Genomic DNA, 21,465 nt, shown 5'->3' with positions numbered 1-21,465 from the left:
CTAACACTTAGCTTCTCTCAACAACAACAACTCAGGCGGAAGTGAGAGCGCTGCGCAATGCAAATAATGACGCGGCGCGCTAAATAATAAAACATAATTTAACGAAACTTCCAGGCAGATACATTTTCCTTGAAGAATTTTAATAATCAAGTAACTCAAATCAATCAAGGAATCGTTACGGCTCTACAATTCATTAACAGAGTTGAATCAAAAAACAGTAGAATGGAGTCAAACCAGCCAAAATGAAAAGCAGATTAGGACTGAAGCGAACGGCGCCAACAGCAGGAACTGCCCGCATGACCACAACAAGCACAGGTCACTGAAGCGGGAGCAGCAAAGAACAGCTAGCATGCTACCAGCTAGCATGCTACCAGCTAGCTGGTTAAATGCTGATCAATGAGCAATCATGATTCAGATCAACATACTGAAACATAACTTCAAGACTAACTGACTCATTAATAAAAAAGAGAAATCAGCAAAACAAATGATACAATGACGTCATCACTGAGCAAGGAGGAAGAAGAGCAGACAGGGTGATGAAGGCAGACCAGAACCAAAGCTCCAGAACCAGGAAACCTCAGCATGAGGCAAACGGAGAGAGATCAGAACCCGCCTCGGCTTTGGAGCCTGAACTTTGACACAGAATATAAGAACCGCTCTTCAGAAATGACATGGTATGAAATGATCTCAGCCACGGCTCGGTCTGACTGAGGGGATTCCAGCCATGTTCAGGTCCAACAGAACAGCACCGGACCTCTTCTATTGGACGGTACCGCTGCCGTGCCGGCACTCGGGCGAGTCTGGGAGAAGCTCAGGTTCTAACCGTCCAGCAGGGCCAGCGTCTCCATCGAGGTTCCGCTCCAAAGTCTCCCTGATCTCCATCTGCAGCATTCGCTGGGTGGTGATGCAGCTCTGAGGGCGCAATGAATGCTGGGAGACGCAGTCCGATCGGTCCGTCTGAGTAAAATGGCAACTTCTCTAGACCAGACGGACCGGTTCTCCCCTTAGAGATCCACCAGAACCTCTGCGACACTGAGGTCTAGTCCATGATTGGCTCCTTCCAGGCTGGACTTCTGTAAGGCTTTAGGTTACTTGACCTTTGGCTGCTGGAGGTCAAGCTGACCTCTGCTCCTCTCTTTTTTCTGCTTGCTGTTGTTTCTGTTTTCTGTCCATGGAAGCTGAACCTGGTCTGATGTTCTGATTGGCTGGTACCGAGCCCGGTTCTGGTTCTGCTGGAGGTTTCTTCCTGTTCGAGGGGAGTTTTTCTGCTGCTGGGTTTCCTCAAACAGAAAATTAATTTGAATAATGAACTGAAATGATTTTTTGTTGTGAAATGTTGCATCGTCAATAAAACTGGAGTGAATATTTGATCAGCTGTTCCAGGAGGACGAGGACAGAAACCAGCTGAGACTCTTCTTGTCCTCTGAAGCCAGGAGACGTTAGCGTGCTTTTATTTTGTCCGACTGCAGCCAGCAGAAACTTCCTGTTCCTCCCAGCTGCTGTCCAGCAGTAAGTGCGTCTCTGCTTTTGTCCCTTCTTGGGTCAGACGAGTTCAGCTCTCTGAACAAAGAGTCGTGTCAGATTTTCCGAGAGCTTTCAGCTGCTGCTCCTCTCAGCAGGTGCTGCCGGCCTTCACCTTTCATCCTCCTAATGTCGCTTTTCCTCGCTGCAGAGAAACGGAGCAGACTAACTGGAAGGTTCAGGAACGACGTGTTGAAGTTACAGCTGCTCCCTGTTAACGTGCCAGGTAGAGACGAAATTATGAAACCTGACATTTCTTCCTTTCACTTCTGAGAAACAAACATCTGCTGGGGAGAGAAATAGAAAAATGTTTCTAATGAAAGACAGAAAGCGGCAGAGAGGCTGTGAGGGGCAGGACAGCAGCTTCCAATCGTTCTCCATGAGACAGCCGAGTTTTCCTCAAGTCTGGACTACAAACTGCCAGCCTTGACGCAGGACGTCTTCGGGTCTTATGGGACAAACTGGAGCCTTTGGACACAATTCAGGCAGGACAGAATGAACGAAGCAGGGTTTCCCTCGGGGCATCGCCAGCACCAGGCGACGCGTCGCTTTTTATTAATATTACGTTAGATTTTTATGTAACCATCATAGCAAAATGGGTTAGCCAGGGTTACGGTCATGATTGGCCGCCCAGCACCAGAGGAAACCTGGAAGCATCTATAAAAACATCTCAGCCACGGCGAAGCACGGCTGTAGCCACATCATGATCCGGGGTTAATTCCTCGGGAACTGTCAGCATCACAGTGAGTCGAAGCCAAAAGGAAATGATTCAACCACCAAGCAGGAAGCCACATGATGTCACGCGGTCATGTGACTGCTGGGAGACGGAGCTCAGATCATCTGGAAGTCCAGATTTAAAGATTCCCCCAGCGCCTCGTCTCTCTGCTCTTCTCCTCACAGGTTCAGAAATCAAAACGCTTCATAAAGCTTTTCTTTCCAGAATATTTTCTAGTTTTAAACCCAGGCGCCAAAAGCTCTGCTGAGGGACGCAGTGACACCTAGTGGAGCAAATGGCAACTAACAGGCGCTGAAGGCCAGGAGGGTTTGGATGTGAGGAAGAAGCTTCTGGACTTTGATCATTTTTTGTTGCTCAGACCTGCTGGGGGACAGATGGGGACAGGTGGGTCCCTCGGATGGGGCCCCTCAGAGCAGCGACTTCCTCCAGCCAATCAGCAGCTCTGTGTCTTCCTCTCTGCAGACCAGAGACGTGACCAATCAGCAGTGAGGCTGGTCAGATAGCAGTGTGTGTGTGTGTGTGTGTGTGTGCAGATTAAATGCAGCCTGTAGCCCCTCCCCCTGCAGCCTCTATATATTGAGCAGTGGAGCCGGCGGGCTGCACTCTCCTGCAGACAGTCAGAGAGAGAGGAGTGTGTTCAGCAGAGAGAGACTGAAGCGACCCCTGGAACACGATGGACGACTACAACCTTCCCTTCTGGATCTACCTGGCCGTGGTGACGGTGTTTGTGGGCGGGGCCATGAAGAAGATCCTGGCGTCCCACCTGAGCGCGGGGCCCACTCTGGTGGCCTGGCTGGGGGCCACGGTTCTGGTGGAGCGGCTGTGGGCGTTCTGCCTGCCGGCCGTGCTGCTGCTGGTTCTGCTGGCCGTCGTCTGCTATGTCCGCTCCGGGACCGGCCCGCCGCCCGGCCCGCCCGCGGAGGGCAAGGCCGTCTTCATCACAGGTAAGGGGAGACTCCGCCTCCTTCCTCAGGTGCGCCGGACTCTGAGAGGCGAGCTGAGAGCAGAACGCGTGCAGGCGGCTCCCTGCTGGGAGTTCATGTCTGAGACGCTGCTTCACGTTTAGCTGCACAGACCTGCAAGGAGCAATAAAAAGGTCAAAGGTCAGAAAAATGTTCAAGCTTGGCTTAGGAACTTGTTTGGTAAGTTTCCTGCAGGTTCCAAATAAAACCACAAACACAGTTTTTCACTTTTTCTCTTCAAACAAGATCTCAGTTTGAATTCATGGAAAGCAGCTAGCTAACCTGAGCTAGCTGGAGGGGTGTGTGTGTGTGTGTGTTTTCATTTAATGACTTTCATATTAAAAGTCATTAAGATCTGCAGTGTTTTTTCTGGTCTGATTTGTGTTTTTGTCCCACATTATCAGAGATCCAGTTGATAACAGGCAATGTGTGTGTGTGTGTGTGTGTGTGTGTGCGTGTTTGTTTGTAGTACCTTGTGGGGATCATTTTCCTGACACTATGTTGTGGGGACCCACTGCTCCTTATGGGACTGAATTCTGGTCCCCGTAAGGGGAAACTTATTTAGGACTAAGGTGTGAATTGAGTTTTGGTTATGTTTAGGCTGTAGAAATGAATGGAAGTCAATGGAAAGTCCCCACAAAGATAGCCACGCAAACATGTGTGTTTCAGTGTGTGTGTGTCCGTGTGTTTGTGTGTGTGTGTCTGTGTTCTAGTACGTTTGTTTCTAATACCTTGTGGGGACCATTTTCCTGACATATACTACGTTGAGGGGACCCTTCTTGTGGGGACTGAAGCCTGGTCCCCACAAGGGGAAACACTGTTTTTGGGTCAGGGGTCAGATTTAGGACTAAGGTGTGAATTGAGTTTTGGTTAGAGTTAGGGTTAGGTATGTAATGGATAGGGTTAGGATTAGGGTAAGGTTTAGGCTGTAGAAATGAATGGAAGTCAATAGAAAGTCCCCGCAAAGATAGCTGCGCAAACGTGTGTGTGTGTCTATGTTTCAGTGTGTGTTTCTTTAGTAATTCTCCGGCGGTGGAAACCTTCCCAAATGGCCTCTCCGCTCAGCTCTTTGAAAAGTAAAACAGGTGTTGCCACGGAGACCGGGAGCCGTCATGCGGCCTGCTGTTAGCGGCGTATAAGCTCCGCCTCTCACTGACGTCAGGGGAAATGCACCATGTGTAAGAGAAATGCTAAAATGATGCAAGCAAACCAGGCGACCTTTAACCTTCGGCCGGAGCTAGATAAGACGCCCCGTTTCCGTCCGTGACCTTAATGTCGCCAAGCAGCCGTCTGCACATAGCACACCTCCAAATGTCCTCCAAGACGCCGCCTTTGAAAGGCCAGAGTAATAGGCGAGACGACCGGGCTCCGATCTAATCCATCGATCATCCATTCTACAAAGGCCAGATTAAAAACTGATCAGCTACCTGGGGAGGGTCAAAGGTCATGTCCAAACCATCTGGACTCCATCCACAGGAAAACATCTCTTCAGCTGTCAACCTCCTAAGCAGGTTCAGAGGTCAAAGGTCAGAGAAACGACCAGAATCCTCAGAGCTCTGCCTCAGACTCTACAGCAGGGGTCTCAAACTCCAGTCCTCGAGGGCCACAGTCCTGCAGTTTTTAGATGAGCCACAGGTACAAAACGCTGGAATGAAACGACTTCATGACCTCCTGGTGTAGCTCAGTTCTCCAGAACCTTAATGACCTCATTATTCTGTTCAGGTGGTGCAGCAGAGGCTCATCTAAAAGCTGCAGGACTGTGGCCCTCCAGGACTGGAGTTTGAGACCCCTGCTCTACAGGCTTCAGGTCATACCACACCTACTCTCTCTAGAAACAAGATGGCCGCTGAACTGAAGAGTCCTCTGGACAGACAAGACAAGAGAGGAGACACTGGACTTGGATGGACAGAACCAGAATGGCAGACCAGATAGACAGGATAAAACATCTGGAGACTTGGCTGTCCCACAGGTCCACAAGTCTCTGTGGTCCACGACCCGCATCCTGCGTCCTCAGGTCCAGAGGACTCCACAGCGTCATGCGAACTCTCCCTGTGGTGGAGAAGAGCTACAGGACAGTAGCCGCCCTGGACTGGGATGCAGCGCCAACTCTGCAGGCAGGACACTCGGAGGAGACTCGGAGGAAAGTTGGAAGGGATTTTTAGGAGACTTGGAGACTCAAAAAGGAATGCAGCGGTTCGGACTCGGGTCAGCTGCCAGGTTCTGTTAATTGAGTCTTTATACCTTTGACAAGTCACTGACCACAGACTTGTATCAAAGTGCTTTATTCTAGTCTTTTTTTCCCTTGCCCAAGTAGTTTTTATTGCTTTCATTATTTAGCTTTTTATTTCTCCTGTTCTTGTTTTTCTTGGTTCTGCCTCATTTTCCTGGTTTTGGTTTGTTTTTCGCCGAGTCCTCTCCGTGTTTCATGACTTTTTATTTCTCCTCTTGCTATTTCTGCCTCTGACATTTCGTGTTATTCTGTTCCCACACACGCCCCTCCTCCCCCTGCTGCTGCCGAGTTCATCAGAGTTCAGCTTTATGTGAAGACCAAGTCAATCGGTGGCGAAGAGTTCGCCTTGTTCTGTGCTTGGTGCTCGTCAGAGTGTTGAGCAACGCGCTGCGCTCCGAGTGGATTTCTGCTTATGGAGAGTTTTTCTCTCAGAAGAAGCAATGCTGACCTTTGCTGTCTGCAAAAAGGGAGGAAAACAACCCAGAGCTGCAGAAAGTTGCTTAATATTTGTGCAGAGACTCGTCTGGTTTCGCTGCAGAAACACGTCAAAATGGTCCGATACCACAGAACTCTCTGCAGCACCACAAAACCAGCGTCAGGACATCATAGGAGACATGATGAAATGTTTGGGTAAACGCCAGCAGAGGCAGAACATCTGATGTTATTTATAAAGAAACAACAGAACCTGACGAGTCTCTGATCTCATTACAGACCTGAGAGCAGCAGGGGGCAGCGGTTCAGGCTCCGAAGGTTTTAATGAGACTCCAGTAATAAAGACCAAAGTATTTCAGATTTGTTATTGGGACACGACATGATCACGAGTCTCATGAAATATTTTCCCATCTTCTGGCTGTTACATAACCTGGAGACAGAGAACATCTTGGAGCATGCCCAGAGATCCACAAATTGCTCAACAGCTCTCTGATCCTCATTCCTGCTGTCTCCAGCCTGGCAACAGGCGGACCAACTGAGCCCAACAGAACCCCCCACAGGTGCCTCAGAGTCTAACGGGTCCAAACACAGCAGTTACAGGACCTACCAGAGCGCTCCACACTAATTCATCATTTAGTCATAGTATATCTCCAACATCTGTCCTTCCTCTTCCTCCAATCTTCGGACATCTTTCCAAATGTCACCAGAAAGATGTTTTTCTGCCTCTTCCTGCTCAGACGCTAGGCAACATCGTCTTTCTTCAAATTAGTGTTAGGAGCAGCAAGAAAAGTTTGTTTGTCTTATTGGGATCCAGTTAGAAGATCTTCTGGGTCACCAGTAAAACTTTCAATTCTCTCTGAAAGAACATCTTCAACTTCCAGAATAAAACATAAAGCCCAGAAAATCAAGGAAGAACTTCAGATGGAAGTGGACACTTTTATTTCCTCCAGGTTGTGGAGAGCAGGCCAAGTCCCTCCAGGTCTCTCTGCTATCAACGGTCTTCTTGTTGTTGAAATCAGAGATCTTCTCATGACCTTAAGGTGTGGCTCCCAGCTGCATGATCGACCTTCCCGGCAGATTTATAAACTCTCTGGTCTCTTCTTTCACATCTTTGAAGCTTTGGTGGAGCCGTAGAACTCGAAGCATATTTCCACAAAACGTCTGCACCATCAGTCAAAGTGACACAGGTCTACTTTGACTGATTCTCATCTCTGCTGAAAAGAAATTACATCTTAAAATGAAGGAAACGTGAGATGAAAACTTTGTTTCAGATGTTCTTGGTAAAACGGATGCAGATCTTTACTTCTCAGGTCCAAATACAAACGCAAATACAAGAAACCTTTGTATGGAAAGTTCCCAAACCAGCATAAGTGAACACTGCACCACAGTAAAGCCTAATGTTCACGCTCTGACTCTTTGTAAGTACAATGTTTATTCATATCTATAGATACGGGTATGAAGACATAAGAGAGATTCCATGAATGATCAGGGGTTCCTGAAACAGTAACAATAAATCCTCGTGTCTTCAGGTGTATTGAATGAAGGCAGACCATCCAGAACCAGAGCTGGATGGCAGAAGGAGGAAGAAATTTAAAACAATTTGATAAAAATCCTTCAGAAATATGAGAAACGGCCGATTAGAACCTGATGAACCTGAGATTCACAAACCAGATCAGAGAATCTCCTCAACGTTTCTGAGAACAGCAAGTTTCATCTCCATGTTCTCCTGGAGCCAGTCGACCCGAAGTCAGAATCTGGTTCCTGTGGAACCTGGACCACGCGGAAGCAAGCGGACCATGTGGATCATGTGCACCACCGTACCACACGGAACATGTGGATCATGTGAACCTTGCGGACCATGTGGAACCAAGCGGACCATGTGGATCCAAGCGGACCATGTGGAACCAAGCGGACCATGTGGATCATGTGAACCAAGCGTACCACGCGGAACATGTGGATCATGTGAACCCTGCAGACCATGTGGAACCAAGCGGACCATGTGGATCATGCAGAAGCAAGCAGATCATGTGGAACCAAGCGGACCATGTGGATCCAAGCGGACCATGTGGAACCAAGTGGACCATGTGGAACCAAGCGGACCATGTGGATCATGCAGAAGCAAGCAGATCATGTGGAACCAAGCGGACCATGTGGATCCAAGCGGACCATGTGGAACCAAGCGGACCATGTGGAACCAAGTGGACCATGTGGAACCAAGTGGACCATGTGGATCCAAGCGCACCATGTGGAACCAAGCGGACCATGTGGATCCAAGCGCACCATGTGGAACCAAGCGGACCATGTGGATCCAAGCGCACCATGTGGATCCAAGCGCACCATGTGGAACCAAGCGGACCATGTGGAACCAAGCGGACCATGTGGATCCAAGCGGACCATGTGGAACCAAGCGGACCATGTGGAACCAAGTGGACCATGTGGGACCTGGATAATGCGGACCCTGGCAGCCTCAGTAATCGGAGCTGCAGATGTTGCTGCTGGCCTCCACTCACACACAGATGTGTGTTTCTAACCCTGTTTGTGTTTCTGTATCTGACAACGTTTGTTTGTTTCTTCACCGTGGGGCCCCTTGGAGCCTTGGCCCCGTTGCATAACCACGTTGCCCCCCGCTTGGGATTGGATAGCATTAAAACATGTTCAGCTGTCCCCCTTTGTCTAAAACTGGACTCTTGACCCCACCTCACCCTGCAGACAGAGGGAAGCACTGAGGTCTCCTCCAATCAGATGCAAGCATTCACTATTTACTCTAAAACGCAAACATGAATTATGTAAGCTCAATTAAACAATTAGTTAACAATTGGTTAATAATTAGCTAATAGTTAGTTGGTGTGCCATGGGATTATTCCTGGGCTGAGAATAAAGCATCAGGCTCAGCATGACGCCGTGTTGCATTCATGCTGCGGCTCTGGAAATAAAACGGCTTTCTCCCCAGGGCAGCAAAGCCTGAGGGGAGGCACCATGATGCATACTGTTGGTTTCACTTTGAATTGCTTTTCTGCTGCTTCTTAGTCCATCCAGTAAGTGTGCATGAGCGCCCCCCTGTGGTGAGCATATTGTAAGAACATGCTGTGTCTCTGGGAAGCTGCTGATGCTCCAGTTGGTGTCTGACTGAGCAGTAGTTAGTGTGAACTTTGATTCAATTTCTGTGGATTTAAATCTGCTCCACTGTGCAGCGGCTCGCCCCCTGGCTCTGGTCTGACTCCCCACACCTGCTTTCATCCCCCCCAGCTGTCAGACTGCGGCTCAGAATAACCCGGCAGGTAAAGCCGGCTGGCTCTGCCTGCAGCGGGGAGCTGAGCAGAAGATGGATTTCACTCCCACTCAGCGGCTCCTTTCTCAGGATACGATGCTGGACGTCCTCCAAGGACACGGCAGCAGCAGCGTGCCAACGCCTCGCCGCTCTCGCCAGCAGAGCCGCCGCACAAAGAGGCCCAAAGAGAACAGAAAGTTCTGCTGCAGACCAGCCTGTGGGAGAACTGGACAATGAAACGGGTCTGAAGACCAGAGAGGATGGACATCAGAAACCTGGAAGTCCATTTATCGGGTGTGGGCCCAACAGAACCAGCTGGTTCTGCCAGAATCATCAATTAAAACAATGAAAACGATGTCAATATGGATAATTTTCCTTTTTCTCCCAGCATGTTGAGTTTCTCCACCTCCAAGTCTTAAAGCAGCTGCAGGTTGAAAAAAATCAAATGCTTTCTGATCGGTTTGCTCTGAATTCAGTTTATTTGGAGAAAACAAGACAGTTCAAAGAAATTCATATCATCAAAACATAAAACTGAACAAATGTCACTTTCTTTGCCTCTGCTAGTCAGAAGACTCAAACCTGAAGTTGATAGATTTACTTCTGCACCAGATTCACAAAGCAAAAAGCCCCAAATGGAAGAAATTCATTTAGAACAATTTTAGCTTCAGATCTGGACGCTTTAGGGTCAGAGGTTAGGATGTTTAGATTCTGAATTTCAAACTGTCACTATGTGATCATTTATGAGAAAAGTTTATATGTATATTACATGTAATGTATGTATGGATGTGACTGTGTGTATAGATCAGTATGTATGAGTACAGGCTGTCGCTGTTTGTTCGCGCCACATAAATTTATGACAAATTAATAGTAGAAATCTGGCAGTGAAGCAAAATGATCCTCGTTTCTCAGCAGTCTGAGACAAACATCTCAAAACAAAGTTACTGAGCGGCTCAGTGGAGTTCCTTCAGGATCAGAAGATAAACCGACAGCAAACACTTCTGACCTGTGAACTCTGAACTTGGCCCTCTGTGCAGGTCTATGCAGAAAAGAAAACAGACATACAGATTTGTGTTCAAGAAATAAAGAAGTCTGTAATCAGCTGTTTGCTTGGACTTTATAAACCTTTTAACAAAATGAATCACAGTTTAAAGGGATTAACAAAACTAGACCTTATTTGGGAAATATTTATCTTAGTTGTAAAAGCAATACAGTAATAACACTGTAGGTTATTTAATTTATATAAATTTTAATAAAATATTGTCACAGGAATGTCGCCATCTTGTTCACGCTGCAATGCATTCTGGGTAAATGACGTGTAATGGCTCCTCCATCTAGAACAGTGATGAGTAACATTAAGCCTTTTTAATTTGAACCGGAGCGCATTGAAACCGATCAGAACTAGAAATAACAAGAGGTGTTTAAGAGGAGGAGCAAACAGAGGAAGAGGAAGAGTTGGCTGTAGCTGCTGCTGCCTTCAGGTTCATAATGAAACAATGAATGAGACTCACCTGGTCACTGTGTGGTCCGGTAAGAACTATAGCTCTGTGTCCGGTTCGGCAACAGCTGTTACTGGTGGTGGTTTCACATTCAGTACTGTTTAGCTCTGTTAGCATTCCCAGCGGTAATAGCTCCGTTAGCATTCCCAGCGGTAATAGCTCTGTTAGCATTCCCAGCGGTAATAGCTCCGTTAGCATTTCAAGTAGTAATAGCTCCATTAGTATTTTCAGGCAGTAATAGCTCTGTTAACATTTTCGGGCTGTATTAGCTCAGTTAGCAGTCCCAGCGGTGATAGCTCCGTCAGCATTTCCGGCAGTAATAGCTCCGTTAGCATTCCCAGCGGTAATAGCTCCGTTAGCATTCCCAGTGGTAATAGCTCCGTCAGCATTTCCGGCGGTAATAGCTCCGTTAGCATTCCCAGCGGTAATAGCTCCGTTAGCATTCCCAGCGGTAATAGCTCTGTTAGCATTCCCAGCGGTAATAGCTCTGTTAGCATTCCCAGCGGTAATAGCTCCGTTAGCATTCCCAGTGGTAATAGCTCCGTTAGCATTCCCAGCGGTAATAGCTCCGTTAGCATTCCCAGCGGTAATAGCTCCGTTAGCATTCCCAGTGGTAATAGCTCCGTTAGCATTCCCAGCGGTAATAGCTCTGTTAGCATTCCCAGCGGTAATAGCTGGGAATGCTAACAGAGCAAACCGTTAGCATGCTAACGTCCCGCCCCCAGGTCCTTCGTTGTTGTTCCTCTCCGGCTCTCGCCTTCGCTCTCCTTTCTTTCATGTGGGAAATTATCCAGATTCGCCACAGATTTTTATTTTTTTATCACAGTCGATAGTAACACAGTGTGACGTTATCTAAAATTACACCAATCAAACGCAATATGATCAACAACTACTGGGGTAAAGTTAGCTTTCCTGTGTTTACTCTGTAGACTCCAGTACAGATTGGACCTGATGACGTCATCAACCCATCGGTGAAAAAATGGCGACCTCCATGGGTGACAAATACAACAAAAGATGTGAATTTTTGAAGTAATTATGAGTTCTGGCATATCATTTTTTTAGGTAATAGGAAAATTAACAACATATTTAGGTCAACATGTTAAATAATTCTGGATCCTTTTAAAGTTTAGGAAAGTGAGACATAAAAATGGTGCAGAAACAATGTTTTTACACCTCAAGAGCTTAAATGGAATATAGTTACATCTTTTAAATTACATTAAATACTTTTACAAAAAGTATGAAATGTAATGATGGTTTGGCATGGAAGCAGGAAGCATCATTGGTTTCCAGTTTTCCCTCTGTGTCCCTGCAGGCTGCGACACCGGCTTTGGGAACGCTGCAGCGAAGCATCTGGACTCTCTCGGTCTGGACGTTTTTGCCACCGTTCTGGACCTGACGGGAGACGGAGCCAGAGCTCTGCGGAGAAGCTGCTCATCCCGCCTCACCCTGTTGCAGGTGGACATCACGCAGCCGCAGCAGGTGCAGCAGGCGCTGCTGGACACCAAGGCCAAGCTGGGCCTCCGAGGTGGGTTAGGGTGGAGGCACGTACGTACGCACACACAGCACCCTGGGCGAACACACAGTGGGATGCAGATATGAAGGAGTCAGGAAAACAAACCTTGCATGGATTGAAAGCAGTAAAGTTTGATTGGAGCCAAAGGACGGAGCTCTAGAGGACGGCGCTTTGAGGGACGGTGCTCTGGGGGACGGAGTTTTGGGAGACGGAGCGATGGGGGACAGAGCGATGGGGGATCGTGGAGGAAGTCATGAGCTCCAGATGTTTGGCAGCAGCTGCCGGGACTGATGGACAAGAGGACTGGGACCAGAGGGACAAACATCCACTCAACAGGTCCGGATGGTTTGGACCGTAAAAACTGGTCCAGATGGACCTGTAGGTCTCAGAGCCGCCAACTGTTTTGGACCGGTTCTGAGATAATCTGAATGAAGCTCTACAGCCGCATTCATTCCAGTCCAAGTTTGACTTCCTCTGCTGGTTCTGCTGGTCCCTCCAGTCCAATGGACTGTTTGTGCCGCAGCCTTCTAGGAAACCCTGGAACAAGCAGCTGTTCTGGGACCAGTCCGAGAGTCGGCGGCTTCCACTGGGACGAAAAGCGGAGGGGGCGGTTTCGTGTTTCACCCAGGAGTCAGACTCTCTGTGATTGGCTCAGAGCTGCAGCTCCCACAGGCTTAGAGCTCATAGAGTTGGCTGCTGCTCACAGTCATTCAGGGATACGCTGGCTGCTGTGTGTGTGTGTGTTGCAAGGAATGAAGGTAAAGGTCACAAACACACTCTCTCAGGGCTTCTATTTGTTCTTATGTTGTGGGGACATAAAGCACTCCGTGGTGACTCTCCTCACTTCTGAGGACAAAGATCAGAAGTCTTCATCACATGAGTCATTAAAGTTTAACGCAGCGGTTTGAGGTCTGGGCCAGGTTTCCAGGAAAAGTCAGGGATGTATCAGGATCTCCTGCGCTGAGTGAGAAAATGTTTATGGAACAATGAGCAGATTTGTTTAATCCTTTGGTTGCAGAAGTATTCAGAGGGTTTGTTGAGGCTGCAGACGCTGCTTTGTCCTCAAATGTCCCCGGGACATGTGTCCCAGAAAGAGAAGTCGAGGGATTGAAGAATGAAAGATGAGATGTCCTCGGTCAGGGTGGACACAACACATCTGGACGAATGAACCCGGCCTTGGGCAGATTGCTTTGTTTCCTCTTTAGATCCCAGCTTTGATCTCCAGACGCATTTTAAGCCAGAATTGTTCTGAGTTTTTATAAAGACAATAAAAACAAATTGTTGTTTTTATTGTCTTTATTCAGGTTTAACCTGATTTTGTTCAAACACCTCACACCGTCTCTCAGGCTGGTTTCCTTCTGATGGTCCGGTAGACCCAGTTCTAATGGAACCATAACTCCATTATCTGCTCCAAACCAACCTGTTCCCCTCCTGGCCTGTGGGGGTGCTGCACCAAGAACCACTGAAGGAAACGACACAAAAACCTCTAAAGACACTGAGAGCAACTTCCTTCTTCACCAGATGGAAACAAGATGGAGGCGTCAGATTTTAGTGTTGGAGGATTTCTCTTTAGTCTTTGGCTAAAGCCCAGGAGCCATGGGGCGTGCTGTGGTGGCGTAGCGGTTAGCGCGACCCATATTTGGAGGCCTTGAGTCCTCGAGGCGGCCATCGTGGGTTCGACTCCCAGACCCGCCGATATTTGCCGCATGTCTTCCCCCCTCTCCTTCCCCCTTTCCTGTCAGCCTACGTTCATATAAGGGACACTAGAGCCACAAAGACCCCCTGGAGGAAAAGAAAAAAGACCAGGAGCCATTTCTGCTGCTAGCGCTAGGCTAACACGTTAGCTTTGGTTTTATTTACCCAGAATGCCTGTGCTGTAGTCCACTTCCTGCTTTAGGTCTCTGGTTCGGTTTGTATGTGAACGCCAAGCGGACCAAAGTTCACTTCAACCGAGGTTTGGAGGACCAGAGGTCAGAGGTCGATTAGCGTTCACACCAACTGGACCGGACTTTATAGCAAACCGACTGGAGTTGGACTAAAGCGGACTGGTGGGAACGATGCAGCCTAAGGCACGGTGGTGGAGGGCGTATGATCCGGGCTTGCTTTGCAGGTATTGAGTTGAAGATGCTGCGACAGACTGGCGACCTGTCCAGGGTGACTCCGCCTCTCACCCGGAACATTAGCTGGAGAGGCACCAGCAACCCTCCCGACCCCACTAGGGACAAGGGTGTACAGAAAGCGGATGGATGGATGGAGTTGAACATGAACTTCTCTGGAGGTCAAAGTTTCTGCCTCAAGCGGAAACTTTGAAATCATCTTTGTCTTGATAAATAAGCTGAGTTAAAAGAATAATCTGAGGTTCTGTTGAGCTGACTGGTTCCGGTTTCACATGATGGGAACCTAAAGAAACAGGAAGTCACCTGGTCGCTCCCTCTGAGGCCTCTACAGGCCATTCTCAGACCTAAATACGGATCCCACAGCGACCGAAAACAAAGCCTGGGATTCTGGGTCATTGACCCCAGACGGGGCGAGCGAGGCTTGTTTACAGATGGGGAGAGAGACAGGCTGACTGCTGGTGACCCGACCGCGGTCTTATCTGCACGTAGCCACTCTGCAGATGTTACATAAACCCTCAGAGACCGTTGGTAGGTTTCCGCAGCTGACCCATAAACATGGAGCGGAGATCCATCACTGAGACCCTAAAGCCACAGAACCCGGTCCAGTCAGGACATCAGTTGGTTCTTTAGGTCAGAGCTGTCTGTGTTTTTCCACTTTCCTCCAACATCAAACATTAACATTCAGGAAGTTAAAGTCAAACCGGAACCGTTTAGACTCAGCCCACAGGCCTCAGCTCCCACTTGATGACTGTGTGTCTCTGTGTGTGTGTGTTTGTTTCTAATACCTTGTGGGGACCATTTTCCTGACACATACTATGTTGTGAGGACACACTGCTCCTTAGGGGGACTGAAGCCTGGTCTCCACACGGGGAAACGCCGTTTATGGGTCAGGCCTAAGATTTAGGACTTAGGTGTGAATTGAGTTTTGGGTAGGGTTAGGATAAGGGTAAGGTCTAGGCAGTAGAAATGAATGGAAGTCAATGGAATTCCCCACAAAGATAGCCACACAAACATGCGTCTGTGTGTGTGTGTGCAGGTCTGTGGGGTTTGGTCAACAACGCAGGAGTGTGTGTGAACTTGGGAGACGCAGAGCTGTCCTTGATGTCCAACTTCAGAGGCTGCATGGAGGTCAACTTCTTCGGCACGGTGAGCGTAACCAAGAGCTTCCTGCCGCTGCTACGACAGGCCAAAGGTCGCATCGTCAACATCTCCAGCCCAGCCGGTGTGTAACACACACACAGTACATAACTCAAGGTGTTAACTGTGTGACATGCATTTGTATTCAGAGCCCAGCAGTCGGTATGTTTTTGTAGAACAGGGGTGGGCAACTTCATGCCTGGAGGGCCGGAGTCCTGCAGCCTTTAGATGTGTTTCTCCTTCAACACACCTGAGTCACATAACAAGGTCGTTAGCATGAGTCTGGAGAATCTGACTGCACTGAGGAGGAGATTCAGCTGTTTGAAGTGCAATGGACCAGGAAGACATGTATGTAAGAGTTGCAGAACACCGGCCCTGGAGGGCTGAGATTTCCCTCCCCGGTTGTAGAACCTAACACTGCTGTAAACTCATGAACTCCATCCTCCCGGACCCGCTGGGTCTCTATAATGCTGAAGGTTCTGGAGAACATCTGAGGCCAGAACCAGAACATCTGCACTCTGGTTCCTAGCTCCGACATCTGAAAGTTGGATTGGATTTAATTCAGGGGGATCAGGATTAAGGGGTTCGCCACATAACAGATATTTCTTAGTGAAAATGCTAAAAACTGTCAGTGCTTTTCTCTCCTGTTCAGTCAGAACCAACTTTCTGTTGGTTCAGCATTTGGCTGCAAAGTGACAGAGTGTGAAAGAGTTCATGGGGTGTAAATACTTTGGCAGGACTCTGCACCGCTCCAGAATCAGCCACCTGCCAAAGCAAACAGACTGAGCCAATCCAACTCAAACTGTCTGGGAGCCAAAACTAATCAATCACAGATCTTCAGGCCAGATATTTTCCACCCTGGACAACAAGTTTAGCAAACTGTGTTTTTGTGACATTAATCCATTAAAGTCCAGCTCTGCGCTGACTCACTGGGGGCCGGCGGTGGGCAGAGCGGGCATCTCCTTGGTCAGACTGTGTGTGACATCAGAATGACGCTCCGACCTCGTCTTCCAGGTGACCAGCCGTTCCCCTGCCTGGCGGCGTACGGAGCGTCCAAGGCGGCGCTGAACCTGTTCACTGAAACCCTGAGACATGAGCTGGTTCCCTGGGGGGTCAAAGTGAGCACCATCCTGCCGTCCTCATATAAGACAGGTAAGCCCCGCACCCAGACGTCGACCTGGCCTCACCTGCAAGGGGCAGCTGCAAATCTGATGTAGAGTTGGCACAGAAAGAGCAAAGCAGCTCCCCCTGCTGGCCATTGACCAGATCTACACTTGTAACTAGATGTCTTAAAATAAACATATCCTGTAAACAAATTTAAATCGTTTGGCTCAAAACTCTCCACATTTATAAGAAAGGGTTTACCTCAGTCAGCCGGTCAGTCGGCTTCCCAGCTCAACACCAGTAGAGATCAGTTTTTAGTGGCCGTGGACCCGTTCCGCTTCAGTACCGACCCGTTATTCCCAGCATCCATCAACACATCAGCACTACAACGAGTCCTTCAAACACCAAGAGCAAAGCCATAATGAGTGACCATCCAAGTCAAGGAAAACATTTATTATCAAACTAATATTTTTTATTTCATAGACAAAAGTAATAAACTAAACTAATATAAATAAGGATGACCAGAAACGTTGCCTGCGGAGTCTGACATATAATAGTTATTGATCCCTAATAACCAGATTCTCATTATTGATCTCTGAAAAGATCTTTACTTTTTCCTGCTTGCTTTCTCATCCAATCTGACCTAAAAGAAGAAACGTCCAGTTTGAAGTCAGACAGAACCTCTTGGTACACTGGACTCCTGTCTGGGTGGTTCTGAGAGGCCGGACTCTTCGCATCCCAGGGATCCCATCTCAGAACAATAAATAAAAGCTGCTTGGTTTTCCAGTTAAGGAATTAATTAATTCGACCTGTCTCAGTTCTTAGAAGCTCCAGGTCCAAACTGAGCTGCACCAGAACCAACCAGCAGGGAGAAAGGGAAGCCTAAAGCCCGTGACGCCCCAGGTGAAGAGCTGACACCGGTTCTCGTTGGCACAGCTACGTGATAGAAATCGCATTAATTTGTTCGTAGCCTCGTGTTGTTTGCCTCTTCCTGTCACAAATCACCTGGATGAACTTTTCGCCCTCTCTCTGTGTGAACCTATTGGTTTCAGTTTATGTATTTGTTTATGTGGAAGCTCCTCAATTTCCAGCAAGTAGGATTGTAGGTTCAATTCTCTGAGACAGTGAGAAAGTCCTACTGTTGGACCAAAACACTGTACTCACCGCTCAATCCTGGTCCGATATATCAAAGGAACATCCCACTGACTCCTTCGCTTCTTCAAATGAAGAATAAAATGAGATGTTGCAACTGGTCACTTATTTCCTCATCCTCCAAACTTATGAACTTGAAACAGTCAATTATCTTTCTCGGGGTTGCTGCTGTAAACCCTGACACGACCAAACGTCGTCACACGAGAAAACGTCATCATGACATCGATCTGACCACGCTGGCCCTTTAATGCGTCTCATCAGATGAGCTTGGCAGCATTACATGTTATTGCAATGCTGCCAATTTGTCTAGACAGATGATGCTATCACTATGTTGGTTGCCATGGTAACTCTTATCTTCTCCTCCCAGCTCCCTCCAGCAACAACGCCTACTGGGAGCAGCAGCACCAGCAGCTCCTCCAGAGTCTGCCTCCGGCACTGATGGAGGAATACGGCGAGGACTACATCGCCGAGACCAAGAACCTGTTCCAGAGCTTCGCCGAGCACGCCAACCCAGACCTCAGTCCTGTGGTGAACGCCATCGTCCATGCGCTGCTGTCGCCGCAGCCGCAGCTGCGCTACTTCGCCGGGCCCGGCATCGGCCTCATGTACTTCATTCACAGCTACTGCCCACTCAGCATCAGCAACTGCTTCCTGCAGAAATTGTTTGTGAAGAAGACACTGATGCCACGCGCGTTAAGGAAGCAGTCGGGTCTGGAGGCAAACCTCGGCCTCAGCAACAACAATAACAACGAGGAGAAGCTGCAGCCGTTGTAAGGAGTAGAGGACCACTCCAGTAACACTCAGAGCCAGACCCCTCCTGTTTGTTCTGTAACTGTTTGACTCCGCCCACCTAGGAGACTACTCACCTGGAAGTCAGGGGGCGGAGCCTGTTAGACGTAGCAGCACGAGTTGATCAGAGAACCTCATCAGGTTTGCTCTGTGTGCCTTCATCACTGAGAGTGCAGAAGCCTTATGCCACACATGGACCAAAGGGGGCGCTCACGTAAATCATTCAGTCACCGGTTCCTTAGACTCCACCCGGTTGGCATGCCTGAACTCCTAAAGTGAGCGCTCTCAAACAAGCTACTGCCTGACAGTCAGCCTCTCTGTTTTACCTCATCACACTCCTCTGAAAGGACGTGGCCAATCACTTCAAAATAAAAGTCCCCATACGATAGAAGACATTGGTGATATCAAGCCTCAGTCCTTCTGCATTAAAGCTGCTGTACCTGTAGCACATTGCCACAGCCTAAGGCACATATTTAATGAAAAATATCTATTTAATCAGACACATGCTCCAGATTTTATAACAGAATGTGTTCCCAGAGGGAGAAGACCCTAACCCAGGCGTGTCCAAAGTCGGTCCTCAAGGGCCGGCATCCTGCATGTGTTTGTTCTCTCCCTGGTTGTAGTAACAACCTTCTCAGCTTGTCAATGTTCTCCTAAGGCCTCTAATGAGCCATCATTGGATCCAGGTGCGTTAAACCAGGGAGAGAACTAAAACACACAGGATGGCGGCCCTCCAGGACCGACTTTGGACACCCCTGCCCTAACCCATCAGCCGCATGGTTTTTCTCATCCCTGAGAAATGTTTTAATCTGTCCCAGTTTGCAGCAGATTTACAGAGCCAGTCCAGTACCATGTACTGGAGGACACATCTGTGTGAGTGAGCGTGTGAGAGAGAGAGAGACAATGTGTGTGTGTCGAGTCTGAAGAACCACCTGTGGAAACGTCCCATTATATTGTTTTATAATCCAACTATTTATGGCGTATTTTCTTCTATCACTTAAACTGTGAATTTTATACAAAAAATGAAAAACTGTAACAAAAATATATGTTCACTTTGTTTATTCTTTCATAGAAATAAAGTTGACTTTTTCAGACATGAGAGCTGCTGATTTTTTGAAGATCTGATTGGAGATCAGCTTTCAGGAAGCAACAAGATCAAATGAAGAAACTTTGAAAGACTGAGTAAATTAGTAGTTTCTATCATTTCGTATCATAACAGAAAACAGTCTCAGCGATCAGCAGACCCAGACCGCCAGCTCTGCACTGCTGGCTAATTTTACCAAATCAAAAGATGATTTGGTTAAAATTTTATGTGCAGCTTTTTTCCTCACTGAATGAATGTTCCTAAATTAATCTCAAAGTTTTTCACTGAGTTTTTGCTGAAGGAATAAAACCTGAATTTCTTTTCATTGTTTCCGTGTCGACCAGTAGGAGGAGCTAGACGAATAGCAGGGCTCCATAACTTGAGCAAAGTGTAGAATAAAATAGAATACAATAAAATAGAATCAAATAGAAGAGCTGGGTTTCCCCCAGTAAACCTGCTGAGCCGGCGGTCGTGGCGCCGAGGCGTCCGCCATGTTTTTCTAAAAATATTACTGGGTAATTACATGTTACAGGAAAACATTGCCAGCTAGTCTTAAAAACAACAAATTAAAAAACACAATTAAAACGAATATCAATTATTTGCACTTCTGTTTAATCCAAATGAAGTCAGTGGCTCCATGAGGCCCCCAGGGCTTCAGGGGCCATAAATGCTGATATTTTAACACAGATACATAAATGTAACATTTATTTATTGAGATTATCAATGCTGCTAAATTTGGTTTAATGGTTTCAACATAAATTAAAAGATTTTAAATTGTTTAACATTTAAGTTTAAGATTTTTAGGAACTGGCAAGTTTACTTTGTAAAAGTTCAAAGAACAAGATTCATAGTTAGATTGTTTTGTTACCATAGCAACAATCTGATGCTGTGAGTTTAATCTTTAAGTTTGAGCTGTTTGTTCACAAATACAAATTAATAAACTGTAATTATAACTGTGTCGGGTTCTGGGGTTCTTGTTTTTTTTTTTGTTTTTTTTTCCCCTTTCTCCCGCTGCTGCCACTCACCATTCATCCACTAGATGGCGCCAAGCCGTCCTCTTTTCAGAGAAGCGTGCCGTCATTCTGCACACCAGAGTTTAATCATCTCATCAATCCTGGAGTACAAGAGGAGCGGACTACCAGTACTTCGACGCTTGAGTGTTAGCCTATTAACGGTGTTTTCCTTGAGACGCCCTGGATCCTCCTTTGTGAAGATCAAGCCTGGTTTGTGGACCAAGCCTCCCTCGTGACGCCGTAGAACGTACCTGCTGGTTGCCCTAGTTTCCATACTCACCTTCTCTGCTGAATTACAAGTCTCTCCTGGATTCCCCGACTGGCTGTCGCGCCGCTCCTCTGTCTCCGCTCCACCCAAACTTACCTGTCCGCCCTCCGCCGCACGTCCTCAGAGCCTTCCGGATTTTCTGTGGCCGAGCGCTGGATCACCTGGACCGACAAAGAGACCAGGACCCCGAACTCCTCATGAACCCACTCCAAAACAGATATCTTCATCCTCACAATGTGCTGACCGCGCCGTAAGTCTACCCCCTCCCGACCAGACCACCCTCATCCCTCCTGTCCTTCAATAAATGATCATTTACTTATTTTCGTCTCTCCTGTGTGGAGTTCTGCATGTGGGCTAGACAGTTAGAACTAAACATGACAAACTGATTGTTTTATGTTGGCCATTTAATCTACTCTCTCTCTCCCAGATTAAATCAAACCCAGAAGCTGTTAGAGTTCAATCTGCTGCACTGAGCAGAGATGAGCAACAAACTGGAGATTTAATTCAATGCTGCTAATGTGGCTTTAGCAGCTCTAACATTTCTGTCTGTTGAGTTTTTAATAAGAGACACAGAAACTGTTTTGGTTGCTGCAGTTTATGGGACGAGTTTCTCAGATCTCCACGCTAATTAACTCTGTCTGGC

At 47.6% G+C, this 21,465-nt stretch overlaps 1 protein-coding gene, 1 long non-coding RNA gene and 1 pseudogene across 3 annotated transcripts in view; 2 read left to right on the top strand and 1 right to left on the bottom strand.

Moving 5' to 3' along the window:
• LOC114142820 (uncharacterized) overlaps nt 1-3,063 on the bottom strand; it is a 21,622-nt gene extending 18,559 nt beyond the window's left edge. Inside the window, exon 1 of the long non-coding RNA XR_003595110.1 lies at nt 2,964-3,063. This is a non-coding gene — a long non-coding RNA (uncharacterized LOC114142820). The remainder of the gene's footprint in view (nt 1-2,963) is intronic.
• hsd11b2 (hydroxysteroid (11-beta) dehydrogenase 2) lies at nt 2,726-19,012 on the top strand. 2 transcript variants are annotated; one of them, XM_028014301.1, is made up of 6 exons: nt 2,726-2,768; nt 2,875-3,201; nt 11,958-12,170; nt 15,312-15,497; nt 16,427-16,564; nt 18,036-19,012. In XM_028014301.1, the coding sequence occupies exons 2-6, from the start codon at nt 2,931-2,933 to the stop codon at nt 18,440-18,442; spliced, it is 1,215 nt and encodes a 404-aa protein (XP_027870102.1). In that variant the 5' UTR covers nt 2,726-2,768; nt 2,875-2,930; the 3' UTR covers nt 18,443-19,012. The 2 variants fall into 2 exon arrangements, with proteins under 2 accessions (XP_027870102.1, XP_027870103.1); XM_028014302.1 differs by lacking the exon at nt 2,726-2,768 and having other exon boundaries at nt 3,007-3,201; nt 11,936-12,170.
• LOC114142818 (corticosteroid 11-beta-dehydrogenase isozyme 2-like) overlaps nt 15,300-21,465 on the top strand; it is a 25,468-nt pseudogene continuing 19,302 nt past the window's right edge.

The sequence above is a fragment of the Xiphophorus couchianus genome, chromosome 4 (assembly GCF_001444195.1).
Source record: "Xiphophorus couchianus chromosome 4, X_couchianus-1.0, whole genome shotgun sequence".
In the NCBI taxonomy this organism is placed as follows: Eukaryota; Metazoa; Chordata; class Actinopteri; order Cyprinodontiformes; family Poeciliidae; genus Xiphophorus; species Xiphophorus couchianus.
The sequence above is the reverse complement of the archived record's forward strand: the minus strand, read 5'-3'. Positions and strand labels throughout refer to the sequence as shown.

Bases quoted from the DNA above. Each gene is read 5' to 3' on its own strand.
- hsd11b2 (XM_028014301.1), top strand. From the start codon at position 2,931: ATGGACGACTACAACCTTCCCTTCTGGATCTACCTGGCCGTGGTGACG. The intron at 12,171-15,311 runs GTGGGTTAGGGT...GTGTGTGTGCAG, and splicing joins GGCCAAGCTGGGCCTCCGAG to GTCTGTGGGGTTTGGTCAAC. The intron at 15,498-16,426 runs GTGTGTAACACA...CTCGTCTTCCAG, and splicing joins CAACATCTCCAGCCCAGCCG to GTGACCAGCCGTTCCCCTGC.